At 36.4% G+C, this 17,957-nt stretch overlaps 1 protein-coding gene across 1 annotated transcript in view; it reads left to right on the top strand.

The window, feature by feature from the left end:
• LOC126618694 (protein ECERIFERUM 26-like) overlaps positions 1 to 17,957 on the top strand; it is a 36,859-nt gene that overhangs the window by 949 nt on the left and 17,953 nt on the right. The window contains exon 2 of the mRNA XM_050286837.1: positions 722 to 1,636. Within this exon, the coding sequence (XP_050142794.1) occupies positions 722 to 1,612 (891 nt within the window). The 3' untranslated portion in view covers positions 1,613 to 1,636. The remainder of the gene's footprint in view (positions 1 to 721; positions 1,637 to 17,957) is intronic.

Genomic DNA, 17,957 nt, shown 5'->3' with positions numbered 1-17,957 from the left:
ATGAATTAAATTAAAAAATATAATTAATTCAAATGATATTTTTAGGCAAGTTATAAGAGACGCTGATGTTCCCAATCTAATAGTCATTAATATTGGGCATTAAATTTGATTGATTGGCTTATGATGACTTAGCATGCAACACTCTTAAAAGCTAAGGGACAAACCAACCTTTTGGTATTTTTAGACAAGGTTTGAAAGGACGCTAGTCGAGCGGGAGGTTGGATCTAGTATTTAGGGATCTAGCATCTAGGCAATTAGACGGGATCTAGGCAAGTAAGTTTTATCATATATCATATAAGTATTTTTTATATTTAAAAAATACATAATTGTATTGGGATACATAAATTACAATAAAATAATATATAGATTATAAAGTATTAGAACATATTAAAAATACGAGAAACAAGCTATAATGAGTGTATGATTAGTTATTTGACAAATCTCTTATATTTTATTGAAAAAAATAAAATGCAAAATGAAAGTTGTCGATTTTCTGTTTAGGTGAGAGTTGTGATCTAAGTGGGTGCCTAAGCGGGTCTAAGCAGTCTAGGCAGGTGCTTAGGCAGGCTAGACGGACGCCTAAGCAAGTCTAGCCGTCTTTTCTTGATATTCAAACGTTTAGGAATTAATCAGGACGATAACCATCCGTCTAGAGTCTAAATGGCGCTAAGTGGAAATTTTTAAAACAATATTTTTAGGTATAATGCTTTATTTTCTGCAGGTTACTTATTTCAAATGTGGAGGAATATCACTAGGCCTCAGCTGGTCTCATGTCCTCGGAGATGCATTTGCAGCATCAGATTTCATCAACGGCTTAGGGCAAGTCATGTCTGGTCTGGAGATCAGCAAGCTACCAAATTATGCAAAACCGAACACAAATGTTCAACAAAAACTTGCAAAAAATCCATCACCACCACCACTCTCCATCAGACACGTGGACTCGGTTGGTGACTATTGGATAAGTCCCAATAATTGCAAGATGGAAACATTCTCGTTCCCTGTAACTGCCACGCACCTAAACAACTTGCAAGTCAAGATATTAGGTCCAATTCAAAGTGACCAAATTCCAAATTTTGAACTTATTTGTGCCCTAATTTGGAAATGCATAGCCACAGTTAGAGAAGGGCCACAACCAAAATTGGTGACAATTTGCAAAAATGACACAAATAAGAGAACAGAAGGTGAATGCAGCAACAGTCAGACTATAAGCACAGTTGAGGCAGATTTTAGGGTTTCGGATATGGATCCGAAAGAACTAGCAAACTTGCTAGCCAAGCAAGCCGGCCAGAACGAGAAAACACGAATCGAAGAGGCCATAGAGAATGAGAATGGAGTAGCTGATTTTGTTGTGTATGGAGCCAACTTGACGTTTGTGAACTGGGAAGATGTTAATTTTTATGGGTTGGAAGTGAAGGGACATAAGCCGGTTTGCGTGCATTATAACATACAAGGTGTTGGTGATGAAGGAGCTGTTTTGTTGCTGCCTGCTGGGGCTAAAGAGTTGGGTGATGGAGGAAGAGTGGTGACTGTTATTCTGCCAGAGAAAGAAGTGTTTGGGGTCAAATCTGAGTTGAGGAAAAATGATCTGTTGTTTGGTAATGAGCTTGAATGAGTTAGGGCATGGGTGGTAGTTAGGGTTTGGTGTGAAAATGATTGAACTCTAGGGCTTGCCATAGGGTTTGAATCAGAGTAGGCAACCGCTAAAAAAGTTGAGAAAATATGTAAGAAAAATAATTGAGCTCTAGGGCTCCCGTTGTTTATTTTCAATAAATCTTTATTTGGGCAATTTTTTTTATTCCGAACACTGTGGCATTGTGTTGTCATCTCACTTATATTGTAACGTGTGTTTTTATTTTTTATTAATATATTTTATAAGTGAAAAATATCAATCATGTCATTTACTTATAATATAATGTACAACGTAATAACTATTTCGAGATGATAATCTCTCACGTAATACTTTTTATTAAAGCTTTGAGACCATCATTAAATTATAACTGAGGAATAATGTGACATGAAAATAATGTCCTACCTACGCTCCTAATAAATAAATAACACACTCTTCAGCATAAGCAAAAGCAGCTAGAGATGAGCAGTACTATTCTCTGTCGACGTCTCTACATCAGTGATGAATTTCCTGTTGACCTAACAAGTTTGAATTTATAAAATGGGGTACACAATAAGATTGATATGTGATGGACCTAAGATATAGTTGGAGGAATAATTAATGCACACTTTTTTTACACGTACCACACCTCTCTTCGTTGTAATTTTAAAATGAGTAAATTGATTGAACCTTTGGCAGTCTGACAATTATATGGTCCATTCATATTATCTACATTATAGGAATCACCTAAATTTTATTTTAAAAAGTACATAAAACTGAAATTGATTAAACTCGCTTTCAAATCCAATTAACTAAATCCCTATCCCTACTTTACAACCGTAAGCCAAAAACAAACTAAATTAAGTAGTGATTTGTTGAAATATCTCACATCGTCCATATCACTAAGAAAAAGAGTTTAAATATCCTAACTCCACTCCAACTAATACCGAGGTTTTTGGTGATAAAACCTCACACCTGACGGATTGTTGAAATTTGATCCAACAACTACAATTATTATAACTTTTAGAGGGGTCTCTGTTTGTAGCCGTTGGATCAAATTTCAACAGTCCAAATCATTTGATCTTTAGGCTCAGTTTTTAGAGATTTGAAGAGGATTGAGTTCTGGTTCAAATTCTGATGTGTTATATGTGGATGGTGGTATTAATATAAATAAAAGAGACGGAAAAAAAATGCTTCCATCAATCAACCAAAAAAAAAATAAATAAAATATGCGATCGAATATATACCCACCTTGGTACACCCTTCAAATAATTCAATTTCTATCATTTTCTGAGTTATGAGAGAGGTCAATTTGCAGTTGGGTTTTAAAACCAAGGTGACTCACTGACAGTGATGAGGAGGATAACAACCTGCACTAAATAAGCCCTAAATATATACGAAGAAATAAATTAGCTAGATTGTTCTTTTTATTATTCTGGACGAGTTAGAAATCAGCTTGAAACAAAAGACTCTCAATGAAGATTTGGACGAATACAATTAACGAGTCACTGCTCTAGTCTATCCACTACTTGTTTTTGAAAATTTGAGGTGAGAGGACATTTTGATTTCCGACTAGGATGATAGTGGATCCCATCGTCACGTATTACTTTTTATTAAAGCTTTGAGACCATCATTAAATTATAATTGAGGAATAATGTGACATGAAATTATGTCCTACCCACCCTCCTAATAAATAAATAAATAAATAAATAAATAGAATGAAAAAAGACACACACTCTTCAGCATAAGCAAAAGCAGCTAGAGATGAGCAGCACTATTCTCTGTCGATGTCTCTACAACAGTGGAAAATTTCCTGTTGACCTATCAAGTTTGAATTAATAAAAGGGAATTTTAACAAAAGCTTCTGAACTGTTTACTTTAACAAAAAAAATCATATTTTTACACTAAAAAGTCAATCCTGGTACTATTCACTTTACCATTTGTTTTGTCTTTTTTGTTAAAACTCAAAATTTTTAAATCATTTTCATTAGTTTTCCTTTTATAAAATGGGTACACAATGAGATTGATATGTGATGGACCTAAGATATAGTTTGAGGAATAATTAATGCACACTTTTTTTACGCGTACCACACCTCTCTTCATTGTAATCTTAAGATGAGTAAATTGATTGAAGCATAAGCAATGTGACAACTATATGGTCCATTCATATTATCTACATTATAGGAATCACCTAAATTTTATTTTAAAAAGTACGTAAAATTGAAATTGATTAAACTCACTTTCAAATCCAATTAACTAAAGCCCTTTCCCTACTTTACAACCGTAAACCAAAAACAAACTAAACTAAGTAGTGATCATTTGAAATATCTCACATCGTCCATGTCATTAAGAAAAGAAGAGTTTAAATATCCTAACTCCACTCTAACTAATACCAAGGTTTTCGGTGTGCAATGTGCTGAGCCCCAATAAACTGTAACACCTCACTTCGCCGAGAATGCTGATAAAATGACCTCGACCAATAAGGATTCGGAAATCCTTCTCAACCGAGACTTGGATAGATAACCAGTCGCCCTCGACGCAGTGCTGTTTATGCCAATTGAAGATGCTGCGAGTTCGGTTGATTCTATGGCGACAGTGCTGTTTATGCCAACTGAAGATATCACCGGTTGCCTTCACAGTGCTGTTTATCCAAACTGAAGGTGTGTCGGCGAAAAGAGAAAAGAAAAAATCTCAACGTTGTTGAGAGAATTTGCGCAGGGTAGTTGTGTGTTGAATTGGAGGCCGGTCTTCTCTGTCGCAGAGCATCTTGTATTTATAGCATTTTGTACTTGCTTGGCACGGCTGGATAATTGTGTAAAGTCCAACTGCAACTCTGACTCCGTGAAATTGATCCGTGTGAAATGCCAAAGCATATCCTCTAGCTTTCGTGACTTTTTAAACCCCATAAAAGCCTATCCAAATAAAAGTCTTCTTATCATCATAGCCTAGCTTACCTAGACTCCTTGTCTTATCCATCACCCAAGGCCATCATCATGTATCCTGATCCCAACTAAATAAATTTTAAAATCCATTTTGAACTGTGCCGCATACCCACATCCGGATATCAACTTGAACTGTGCTGACATGTTTCCAATTGGAAATACATATCTCATCATTCATAAAAAAAACTATTATTAAAAGATAATTATGATAAAACATCATAAAATGAATCCTTTAATAATAACAAAATGAATTACCTCTATTTCTCATCCGACGGCATGAAGCTATACTTATTCAACGGCCTCGAATGCACAGGCCGAAGATGTAAATTCGAGTCCAAACACATTCTTAAAATAAAATAAATAAATAAATAAATACAAGTTATATGAGGACACTAAATACGTTATGAGCATGTAAGCATTTAGATTTTAGTTTTGTGCTTGAAATATGGAGAAATTACATGGTGCAAGAATGATGCACAAAGAGAAAACTAAATTTAAAAAAATAAAAAACTATCTCAAGTTTGTTTTGACTTTAAATATCGCTTTTATTGATTCCTCTATATTTCTTTCCCTCCTTCCAATACCTTTCTTCGTCTTTCCTTTTTTTTTTCTTTTCTAATTTATCTGTTTTGTGCTTAGAATACAGAGAAATTATATGGTGCAAGAATGATGCACAAAGAGAAAACTAGATTTAAAAAACTAAAAAACTATCTCAAGTTTGTTTTGACTTCAAAATTTTCGCTTTTATTCTTCTATATTTCTTTCCTTCTTTCCAACACCTTTCTTCGCCTTTTATAATTTACTAGCCTCTCTGCGCTAACGTGCGTGCGAGAAGCATTTTTGCATCACAAAAGCTACGCGTCCCTAAATGTGTATTGTGTTAGTTTTTTTTTTCCATTGTAATTGTCAAGATATATTTTAAATGTATTGTGCAAAGAGGAACTTTTTATTTATCATGCACGTCCTAAAAAGTTGTCATGTTTTTCGTTTTCACTTTGCGTGAAGTAATGACTTAAATGTTATTCATGCAATTGTCAAACAACATGGCATTTTGAATACAAGTTCCTACCTAAAGTCCATGAACAATAGCAAGTAGCATCCACTTTCCAACACATATAAACATAATTAAAATTTACAAAAATATTAATAGGCCGAATGCTTGGATTAGAGGTACATAACAAAAAAAAAAGAAAAAAGATAAGAGTAAAACAAAAAGTTTAATTACCAAAAACGTAAAATAATCAAAAGAAATGTGACGACCCATCCTTACTTTTCACTATAATTTTCTTTTTGTTGGTGTAATTTGACGGTCATACCCTTTTGGACAAAAGTGGAATGTGACGTGGGCATGGTTTTCGGCTTTCAATTTCATTTTATTGGTTTCGTACTAAATTAGTAGTTGTCGCTACGAATGCATGGACACGAGTTAGACCCGAAATGGATCTATAACAAAAAAGTTATGTTTCGTTAAAGTACATAATCACGAGTACTTTTGTACATGCATGTACAAATTAACAGTGTCGGAAACACTGTAAGGAAGTAGATCTTTTACATTAAAAATTGTACAAAACAAGAGAACATAGGGAGGATATGGGAAGGGGAGGGCAGACAATCCATCTCCTTTCCTTCAACCTTGGCACCAATAAAAATAAAAAAAGTAAAAAAACTCACTTCATTCTCTCTATTTCCCTCTTCACTCCCTCTCAAAACCTTACTCTTTTCTCTGCACAAGTAGAGAGGCCGAAAGGCCATGCACCAACACCAGTCACCACCTCACCCCTCCAGCGATCCCTCAGGCCACTGAACCACTATTATTATCCTAACTACCAGCACTCGTTCGAGAACGGAGCTCTCCGGGTGCACAAGAAAGAACTACTTCGAGTTCGACTTACTCCTGTGTGTTTCTCCAGTTCATAACCAAGGTTAGCCTTAGGAGCACCCTCTCTTCATTCTTCTTCGTTGTTTGTAAATGATTTTAGGGTTTTAAACTTATCTTGGTAGGGTTGGTGACTAAAAGGATGAAATGGAATTTTTCCCCTGATTTTTGGATGGACGGAACCTTGACCATCGAGTCACTTTCATATCACTTTTCCGGCCGGCTCCTACCATTTTTTTACATCATGATCGTATAATCTTGTTTCCCTCATTACGATCTTAAAATATATAAGTAGAACACTGAAAATGGTTAGGTAGTGAACTAGAAATTTGCCTTCAAAGTTGGGATAAAATTTCCCAGATTTCTGGAAACTCAGACCCGTGACCATTTGGCCACTTTCAGGCCATTTTTCCGGCAATCTTTGTCCATGACACGACCCCAAATGGACATATATATATTCCCTGCATTCCTAAATTTATTTTGGTTTTTGAATCACTGATTTTGGTTGAGAAATGAGCTCGTTTGGAGCTCTGAAAGTAAGGCCTACAAACTGCAAAAATCGCAGGTTTCGTGAAGAAGGCGCGTGGGCGCGCGTGAGGGATCCGCGTGAGTGGTGCGTGAGTGAACAAAAAATTATTCTAAAAATTTGTTTAGGTCCGTGACATCAAGTAGATCGATTTCGTATATTTAAAACCTATGTTTGAGTAATCTACAAAGGTTTTATTTAAGTTTCCATTTATTTGTTATTAAACTAAGTTAATTAGTAATTTCACGTATAAGGAACATATTCCGAGGACGTACGGAGTTAAGCCAGGCTATGAGGCTTTGTTTCGACTGCGTATCTGTGAGTGGGCAATTTGTTTTTATGCCTATACATATTATAGTTTCCATAAATGCGTATTTACTTCATTTTACGCCTATACTGCCTAGTATCATTATTGTGACATGAATTGTGATAAATGTTGTTATATGGTTGAGATATTAATGTCATGACATTCATACATACCTTCATACATGCTCATCTTGTTGCATCCCGGTGTTAGTACTCGCCCCAAGGCCAGGGCCAGTCTTTCACTAATATGTTCACATCGCACCGTTCGCTCACCTTGGATCCAAGTTAGCTGCCAGTCCTGTTGGGTAGATTGCATTAGACAATCCGACTTGTATGTGATGTGCTTCTGCATCAGTCTTCACGTGATCGTAGTATTAGAGCATATTAATTACACCCAGTCTTGTCGAGTAGAATTGCTTAAAGCAATTGATTATTCATGATTATATTACTATGGCATTTGATATATCATGACTTGGCATATTTCTGGTTTTAATGTTGTTGTATTATTGTTTACATACTTACGTAGTATGTTTTAAGGAAACTATACTTGTTTTACGGTGAGGGGTTAGTATATTCGAAAATAAAGGTTTTGTATAAGCATTGTTTTGCTGACCCACTCACCCTCCAGGTTTAGTAGCTGTGCTTGCGTGTAAACGAGGACTCTGGCAAGATCTTAGTAGATGGATACCTTAGTGGTATAACCCTCACCCTAATTATTATACTATTCTTATGCTCTACTATCATGTGTGAAATGGGTGCAATCCCGCTCACCTGCGCACTCTTTTGTTATAGGCACTTTTAGGTTTAAATATACCCACTTTATCACATCACTACCTTTATGGTTACGTCACCTCACAGTGATGGCCAGCATGTTTCGACCTTCCCAGGTCGGGGTGTGTCAAGAAAGAATGGAGCAAATTCCCTCACAAATTGCATACCAATTGATTGTTTGCAAGAACATTCTCTCTCTCTCTCTCTCTCTCTCTCTCTCTCTCTCTCTGATTGAGGCAAAAACCAAAATGGAAAACCTAATAACAGTAAAATACAAATCAAACATTCAAAAGAAAGGATGAGAGATTGAGGGAGAATTCCCAACTCTAGAGTGTGCTTGAAATGTTGTAAAGCCTTAAAATTGGTTTAGTTTAAAGTTTAAGTTCGTATGAGTAGAAAAGCAAATGAGAAAGAATACACATATGAATAAAATTAGATATTTGTAAACCTTTACCATCTTGACCACTGTGGAGCATCTTCATTTCAGCCGGAGTCATAGAAAAACTACGACTCTACAATACTTTTTTAACAATGGAAAGGGATCCTCTCCGAATTTTTTCCACCTAATCCTCCTCATAAAAAAATCCAGGCTCTTGAAATTTGATCCAACGGCTAAAAACAGGTGCCCACTCTTAAAGTTATAATAACTTTAGCCGTTGGATCAAATTTTAAGAACCCAGATTGTTTGATGAGGATGATTAGGTAGAAGGAATCAGGAGAGGATCCATTTCCTTTGACAATAATTAGGGGCTATGGTCATAAGAAAAATTAGAATGTTCAAAAGACAATATACTTGTAGGCTTGTAGCAAATAAAAGATTAAACAATTAAGTGGAGAATTACCTGTTAGAACTAAAAAATTATTACAAAAAGTTTGAAAATCGCCCATTTAGATACTGAAAAAGGGAGTGATGAGATGGAGGATTTCAATCAAACTGAAAATTTGTAACATGCAAATGTAGTGGCGGTGAAACTCTTTGGAATCATACTCTTCACCATCCTCATCGTCCTCATATTCCTCATATTCATTGCCTAACCGACCATATTCCTATGCCAAAAGAACAGCAAACAATTGTCAAGCTAATCTCTACCAAAAATAATATAGTATAAAAAAAAATTGGGGTTTTATCATAAATGCTCCCTAAAATTGACCCACCTCATCAAAATGATTTCTAAAATTGAAAATCGATCAATGTCGTCCCTGAAATTGGATGTCGCAAATCAATATGGTCCTTCCATCACAATTCTGTCAAAAATTCCGTTATGTGCTGATATGACACACAAGTGGGTCCCACAATGTAATTCAATATTGCCATGTGGATTAAAAATATTTAAATAGAAAATAAAAAATTATTTTATACAATTAAAAACAAAAACAAAAGGAAAAAAAAGGAAGAAGCTTCTTCCCCTCCTACCCAAAAACCCCAGCAAAATCTGGGAAAATTTGATAGCAATCAATACCTTGTAAATATTGATTTTGGTAATCTGGTAAGAGACGCCAACCCAGTGGGTCTTAGCCATTCGGTACCCCAATCCCCAGTTGGGAAGAAATTGGGCTACCTCGAAAAGGTTTTTCTTCTTCTTCTTCCGCTTGGGTTTCTTTGAAGCCGAAGAAGGAGAAGCGGCAGCGGAAGTTGGGTTTTGGGAAGTGGTGCTGAAGCGTCTGAGGAAGCTCGATGCGAGCCTCCAGAGGCCTCCAGTTTGATCCGTTAATGGTGAGTCATTGGGTAGGAGGGGAAGAAGAAGATGAACAGTCTTTTTTTTTAATTGTGTAAAATAATTTTTTAAATTTTTTTAATCCACATGGCAATATTTAATTACATTGTGGAGCCTAATCTCTGAGTTCAAATTCTGATGTGTTATATGTATTAATATAAATAAAAGAGACGGAAAAAAAATGCTTCCATCAATCAACCAAAAAAATTAAAATTAAAATATGCGATCGAATATATACCCACCTCGGTACACCCTTCAAATAATTCAATTTCTATCATTTCCTGAGTTATGAGAGTGGTCATTTTGCGGTCGGGTTCGAAAGGTCTATAACCAAGGTGACTCACTGACAGTGATGAGGAGGATAGCAATTGTTCTTTTTATACGAAGAAATAAATTAGCTAGATTGTTCTTTTTATTATTCTGGACGAGTTGGAAATCAGCTTGAAACAAAAGACTCTCTCTCAATGGAGATTTGGACGAATACAATTAACGAGTCACTGCTCTAATCTATCCACTACTTGTTCTTGAAAATTTGAGGTGAGAGGGCATTCTGATTTCCAACTTGGATGACAGTGGATCCCATCGTCACTGTCTTGTACTGGGGATGGGGGTCGGTTTACCGGAGAGTTAGCCATTTTCTAATTGCTTTGAGTGGGAAAGAAGTATCATACTTTGTAGTTGATGACTTATTTTCCGGGGTCTTGGTTCTTTCTCATCATCTTGTGCAGCTTTAGAGAGTAAGACTAATTTGGTAGACCAAACCTTATGTGTAGCTTGATTCACTTAATCTATTATCATTCTTAAAATAAAAAAATAAAAAATAAATACAAGTTATACGAGGACACTAAATATGTTATGAGCATATGTTTGATAAGCATTTAGTTTTTAGTTTTGTGCTTGAAATATGGAGAAATTACATGGTGCAAGAACGATGCACAAAGAGAAAACTAAATTTAAAAAAAATAAAAAACTATCTCAAGTTTGTTTTGACTTTAAAATTTTCGTTTTTATTCCTGTATATTTCTTTCCTTCTTTCCAGCACCTTTCTTCGCCTTTCCTTTCTTCTTTATAAATTTATCTCATATATTAAGAATAAAAAGTGAAAATTGAAAATAAAAACAAATTAGTATTAAGTTTGTTTGTTTGTTAAAGGGTGTGTTAAAAGGTGATACCCGTTGCACATGTAGAGAGACAGAGAGAGAAAAAACGCCCACTAATTAAACCTAGGTTAGATTCTCTCCCTTGTGAGAGGCTTTCTCTCTGCTTGATGGTTTTTCTCAATTTTATCTAAGGGTTTAATTTCAATTCTGTGCAAATCGGGGGGCGCTGACCCTAGCTTCAGGTAATGGAGATTACCTTCGATGATATAATTCTCGTCCTACCTTATTTTACTTTACTTATGCTCTGACATCACGTGTGAATTGGGTTCATTCCCGCTCACTAGCACTTTCTTATAATTAGGCACTTTTTGGTTTAAATTTATTCACATTTTCCACATCATTACACTTTTTTGTTTAAATTTATAGACATTTCGGGTCGGGGTGTGTCATTAATCTTATTGTTTTTTCCATAAAAAAAAAATCTCTCCAATTGCCAACGCATAGACCGCATAGAAAACCCTGTTGCAGGGTGATAATCTCTAAAGGAGACGTCAAAAGATAAATGTCAAATGTTAATTTAATGGCTGATGTGGCAATGTTAAATTTTCTCTTTTTCTAACCGATATGTTTTTTTGTTATAAATGATATTTGTAGGCACTGGCTAAGCTACGTGAGGGCGAGGAGTGGCGGCCACCCCTCCCCTCACCGGAAAACACGCCTAGGAGCGCTGGTTCGGCCCATCCGCTCTCGTCAGAATTCATGGCACCTGTAAAAATTGGTTTTGGCCGGTGCACTATCTTGGTCGAATTTGTAGAGGAATGGCAGTGGACATTAACAGAGGTCCGGAAGAGAGTCGAAGAAGGATTACGGTGGGGATGACGAAGGAGGGGGTGGGAGTGGGATCGACGGGGAATGAGATGCGGTTGTGATGGTCGAAGGAGAGGTTGATGGAGGAGGTGTGGGGATGAGATTGACGAAAAGCGGTTAGGGGTGCCGGGTCTAGGAAAAAAGCAAGGAAGAAGATGGGTGTTTGGATGTGGGTTGAAGATAAAGTTGGGTGTTTGGTTAACAAGATAACAAGCATTCGGGAAGAGTTTTAAATGACAGGTGTTTTAAAGTTGGGTGTTTGCTTAACAAGATAACAAGTATTTGTGGTTTTATTTTTTATTCTTGTATGTATTTTTATTTTCTCTTTTAAGACTCCCACCGTATTTATTTTAAACTCTCATATTATTTATAAATATTGTATTACTTTTAAAAATAATGTATTATTTATAAATATTGTATTACTTTTAAAAACAATGTAAATATTGTTTAATGCTTATTTTATGATAATTTAAATCTATCTAGGCTCCCACCTAGATCTCGCTTAGGCACCTAGCTGCTAGGTCTCAGTCCGCTGTTTGATTAGTACCTAACATTTTTTAGGATCTAATCCTAGCCAATTTAAGTTTCTTACATTGGCTTAGATATTATTGCTTACAACCGTTTGGGTGGAGAGATTATTTTCTGCTATGAATATTGAGTCAAAACTTTGCACTATCCAATGTGAAAGTAACCGCTTCGATTGAACCTTGCACTCTTTTGAATTTCGCCCCTCCCCTCGGCAAATCCTGGCTTCGCCAATGTTTGTAGGACCCTTTTAAAAAATTAATTAAAATAAATATTCAAGATCTATAATTAGTGCATTAATGAGACTCACACAATAAAATAATTAAAAATTATTTGACACCACATTTTCTCATATGTCAAATTTGGCATATAAAAACTTATGTCAATCCACATAAGATTGACATATCAGTTGGAACTTGCTCTTACCTTCAAATTTAATTACATGACATTCCACTTAAAATTTGATATCTCATTTGAGGATGGTCTTAGATATCTAGCCTTTTCTCCTTGTTATGGTTGTTCTTCTTCGTTTCTTTAATGAAAGTCTTCTGTCCAAAAAAAAAGAAGTATGTTGTAGAAATGGATGTCCACTCAAATAATGGGCAAGTTGCCCTTCCACTATTTAGCATGTGATTTACCTCTATAAAAACAACACTATGGAACACAACAAAATGAGAGAGTTTCATAATTGGTGGTGGAGTTCACGGGAAAGATGGGAATGAAAAGAAAGAAAGAAAGAGAGGAAGGAAGGAAGAGGAAGAGAGAAAATAGAGGAAGATGAGAGGAGATAATAGAGAGAGTTATCTTTGTACTCATATTATTTCAAATCATAATGAAAGCACCACTGATGCATCGAGGACGTACTCCAGTCACACTGACTGTAGAGGAACCTCATAAATTTTGTGTCTTGTTTCATTTATTCCACTGCACCCACAGTCGATTTTACAACACGTTATCAGTACGAAAAGCTCTCATGTCAGTGGAAAGCACAACATCATAAATCTGGTGAAGCATTATCTATCTCTCACCTCGGTCAGCTAAAATCTCACAGAGTAGAGACGACAAGCCAGACATGTCAAACAGGGAAGATCATCTTGTCAAAATTCCATCAACCTTTCTTTTATCACTTTTCTTTTATCACTCTAACTATTGATGTGCTAATCCTTATCCCTGCTAGACCTGCAATCTATTTTTCTCTCGTGGACAAGAAAGATGAAGAGATCTTACAGACAAACAAAGGTGCAGCAAAACAAGCAAAGGTATGTCCATTTTTCATTTATCCCACCGCGCCAGAAGCGCCCCACCGAATTCCGGTGCAAATTGAAATTTCCAACGACCTGAAGTCGTCACGAGATAAGAAAACTCGTACCTGACAACTGGTTTCCAGAGATCCAGAAAAATCTCATTAGACTTGGAAACCCAGATCGTGTCGTTCTCAATGGATCTCGAGGACCTCCATGAATCCTCAGTTGTCTGAGATGGTGATGGCATGACTGACTCCACACAGGCCTCCCTCTCTTGTGCCTTCGTCAACCTCACTGTCATCTATGTCTCTATGGAGAGGTTCTTGCTTTGCGATGCCATGTTCTTTGGGCCATGCAAGAACAACGCCAGTCTCTGGTAGCCTTTTTGGATTGAATTGGTTTTGTGTAACCCCCACAACAACCCAGCTGGTACTGGGTTTCGAGACTGGTAGAGATAGACAAAGAAAAGGGGAAATGGGGCCAATGATTTAGAAAGGTGCGTTGCACCATGTAAAATAAAAGAAATAAAACCAAAAGTTGTTGGAATGTTGTAGCATGTGAATGAATAAGAAAAATAATAATAAAGGTAAAGGTTTTTGGATGGTGTTACACCATCTAAAAAGAAAGAAGAAAATATGTATATATTTATTTATGTGCATGGTGTTGGTTTAAAGCCCATGTCACCTTTGCTTTAAAGCTTCGATATTTATGTGCATGGTGTTGGTTTAAAGCCCATGTCACAAATTCTATTTACTTTAAAGCAATTTATTTATCATGGACGGTTTTACCGCCCACTGCTTTAAGTTTTGATTTATGTGAATGGTGCTGAATTAAAGCCCTTGTCACAAGCTTTAATTTATTTATTGTGCAATTTATTTACTATGGCTGGAATTGCCGCCTATTGCTTTAATTTATTTATTGTACTTATCTTTTGTTACGATGAGTATAACAAGGACCCAGAGTTCCTTGATTAGATCAGAACCTGCAGTTTCTTGATCCTCATCACATAAAATGATAGGACCCGAAGTTCCATCATGCAAAAAGATCAAACATGAAGTCCCTAGATCCTCAAGATCGGACATGAAGTTTCTTGATAAGTACCTTAAGTTTAAAGTGCCACAGTGCCTCAACTTGATTATAATAAAGGTCATAAAAGTCTCAGTCCATAGACTATTTAATAAGGACCAGAAGTTCCTTATGTCCATACTTAAAATGGTTTAGCAGAAGCATTTATTAAGCGGATGAAATTGATTACCCGCGCTCTGCTCATGAAAACGAAATTACCAGTTTTCTACATGGGGACATGTCATTTTACATGACGCATTATTAAGTTCGGATGAGACCAGTTTCCAACCATCAATATTGCTCAGTACAACTCGTGTTTGGGAACTAGCCAAACATTATACATTTACGAGTTTTTGGTTGTGTTATCTATGTGCCTATTGCACTGCCACAACGTACTGAAATGGGCATTGATGTTGAACATCATCTATCATTCAATATTTAGAACCCTTGACTGGGGATATATTTACCGCTTGGTTTGCGGACTGTCATTTTGATAAGACAATTTTTCCGCTGTTAGGGGGAGAAAATATCGTTCCAAAAGAACAATGAGAAAATATCATTCCAGAAGAATGACGAGAAAGGATCGTTCCAGAAGAACGAAGAGAATTTATTTTATTTTGATTCACGAAGTAATCAAATGAAGTAAGAATAATTGAATGATGCAATGATGTGTGAATCAAATGCCAAATGCATTTAATGATGCAACAAAAGTGATGAAATCACATATACTTGTTGCAAATGTGCCTACAAAAATTGATGTCTCTGTTGGATAAAATAATGAGACAGTAAATGATTTATCTGTTGCACGCCTGAAGCGTGGTAGATTTTTAGACTCAAAAGGTTCAGTTATTCGAAAGAAGAATAATATGGCACTACTGAACTATTGCATTCCCGAAGCATAATTGTTGCATGCCAGAAGCATGACAGACATATAGGTTCCAATGACTCAACTCCTGGAAGTGGAGATTAAAATCCAAGCTCTATAACGCTCAAGAGGAGGTTATGATCCACATTCTCTAAATTATGACTATCCTGGAAGAGATAGCGTCATGCCCTTGAAGAGGCAATGGATATCCAAAGAAATGAAAAGCTTTTATGCATGCGCATGCATATGAGAATATGGGATCACGGATTGATGATAACCAATGGTAATTTTGGTTTTTACAAGTAGCTACTAAATTCATCAATGAGCTGTGTTAATATTGAGTCACGTTCTTTTGTTCGTCGACAAAAGAAAAATTATTGGCCAAAATGGAGAAAGGCAATTCCATTACAATTTTGTAAGAACGTGGGCAAATGAACCTATATATATATTTGAATACAATACAAATAGCCAAAAGATGTTGAACCAAGGAGGTTACATATGCGCATTTGTAATACAGTGTAATACACTCACATGATATGACACAAGGTTACTAATTGAAACCTGAAATTATACTCTTGTAAACAAATTCATATAAATGGAGAATTATATACGAAGGGTTATGAGTCGCCCACATTATATCTCCATAAGTAAATCCCTCAAGTATACATGGGAGCAAATTGCTCTGTATAAATTCCAAAGGAAAATGTGTCATGAAGTGTAGAAAACCCTTGAATGATTCAAATTGCTTGAGGTAAGCCCCCGAAGGGTAAAGTATAAAATATGTACTCAATACCAATGGATGGTATAATTGCCTTAGAGAGTACTATACTAAAATCTCTTGTAAGAATCGATGACATTAAATTAGAACTCCTGAAGAGTTGATGATGTTAAATTGGGACTCCTGAAGAGTCGAGAAAGATTATAAAGTGTTGAAAGAAATATTGTCTCGAACTGCAGATCGAACAATATGCCAACACGAATATTATCCATGATGTTTATGATATTAAAAAACCATATGGATTGAAGATTATGAGTTGAATACTCAAACGATGTAGACACTAAGAAAGATCATTTATCTTCGTGAGGGTAAAGATACATTGATATTTGGTCCAGAAGTACCACATCTTAGTGAAGTATATGCTTTATTGTATTTGACGCAATACATTAAATGAAATAAAGCTTATCTATTGATATATCCGAGGAATTACAAGCATGTACATACACATGAAAACATGAAGGAGCCTTCACAAAAGTTGCTCATGTGAAGCCTCAGTACTCGGAAGTACCCCAGAAGGGGGAGGCACCAAAGGTTGATTATTTGGAACCTCAGTACTTGGTGAAACTCCGGACGGTTGAGACAATGAGTGTCTTTGGAATAAAGACTTGAACCCTTGATTGTCATTTTGAGTCCGACCTTCGGATTCCAGTAGCTGGTCGAGCTTTCTTTTCATGCTCGTTGAGTAATTATTTGCGAGCATGTGTAACACTCTATTCTCGTGCTTAAGCCCTCTGATCTCTTGTTTAAGACTTGCCACCTCAGCCATCAATGATTCAACTTGGCGAGTTCAAGCAAGTAGGCGTTGGCCCATGTTAGAAACAGAGCTCGCACATTGAATATTGAGAGCCAATGAGTCTTGAACGGCAGCCTCATCAAATCGGTTTGAAAGGATTCTGTTATCCTTGGGAGTGAGAAGATTCCTAGCTACCACTGTAGCGGTTAGGTCATTCTTCATCACAGAGTCCCCAACCGTAAGAGGACCATTTGAAGATAAGAAAGATGGGCGCCATATATTATCCTGAGGCGGCTCGCTTGTGTTAGTCCTAAGACTCAAATCTAAGCAAATGTTAGATGAGCAAGCCATTTTCAGAAATTGATGAAAGAAAAAGGTTGGATATAGTGAAATCTCAGAAATACAGCAGAGACAATTTTCACAAGTGGGAAATCTTCAAAGTGTGCAAATTTGAATACAATCAATACCTCTATAAAAGAAGAGGCAACAGAGCCACTTGTTCAGAGATCGAAGATGCACAGCTCTCTGAATTTCAAAAGCCAGATTTTCCTGAATAAAAATTTTTCAGATGCAATCTCAGCTTTTGGATATCACGTACAACTTTGTCAAAGATCTCTGATAAAATTGAAAACGCGTGAATTTCACTATTCCACCTACAACACTGTTGCTGACAAGTGTGGATGACAAAGTCACGTCCACACCACTACCTGCTATTGGGGAGATCCCTATATATGTCGACTTTCATCCTCCATGGCAAGGCATACATCTAAAACTCCTAACTTTCTCTCTTATTGTCGAAGATGCACCTGCAACCAAACCTTTCAACATACTCAGTTTTCTTCCTCTCCGAGAATACCTCTTCAAACATGTCACACCAGAGCAAGATTATCACATATCTTCAGGGACCAGAGCAAGATTATCTCATATCATGCAATCTCCCTGTCCTTTCATTTGTCCTTGTTCTTGCCTGCAAAGACAAGGATAAAGAAAGCAATATGTCGGAACCTCCACTCAAACTCCCGGTAAGGAACCGACTGC

The sequence above is a fragment of the Malus sylvestris genome, chromosome 4 (assembly GCF_916048215.2).
Source record: "Malus sylvestris chromosome 4, drMalSylv7.2, whole genome shotgun sequence".
NCBI lineage: Eukaryota > Viridiplantae > Streptophyta > Magnoliopsida > Rosales > Rosaceae > Malus > Malus sylvestris.
Note: the sequence above shows the minus strand (reverse complement) of the source record. Positions and strands in the feature narration are given on the sequence as shown.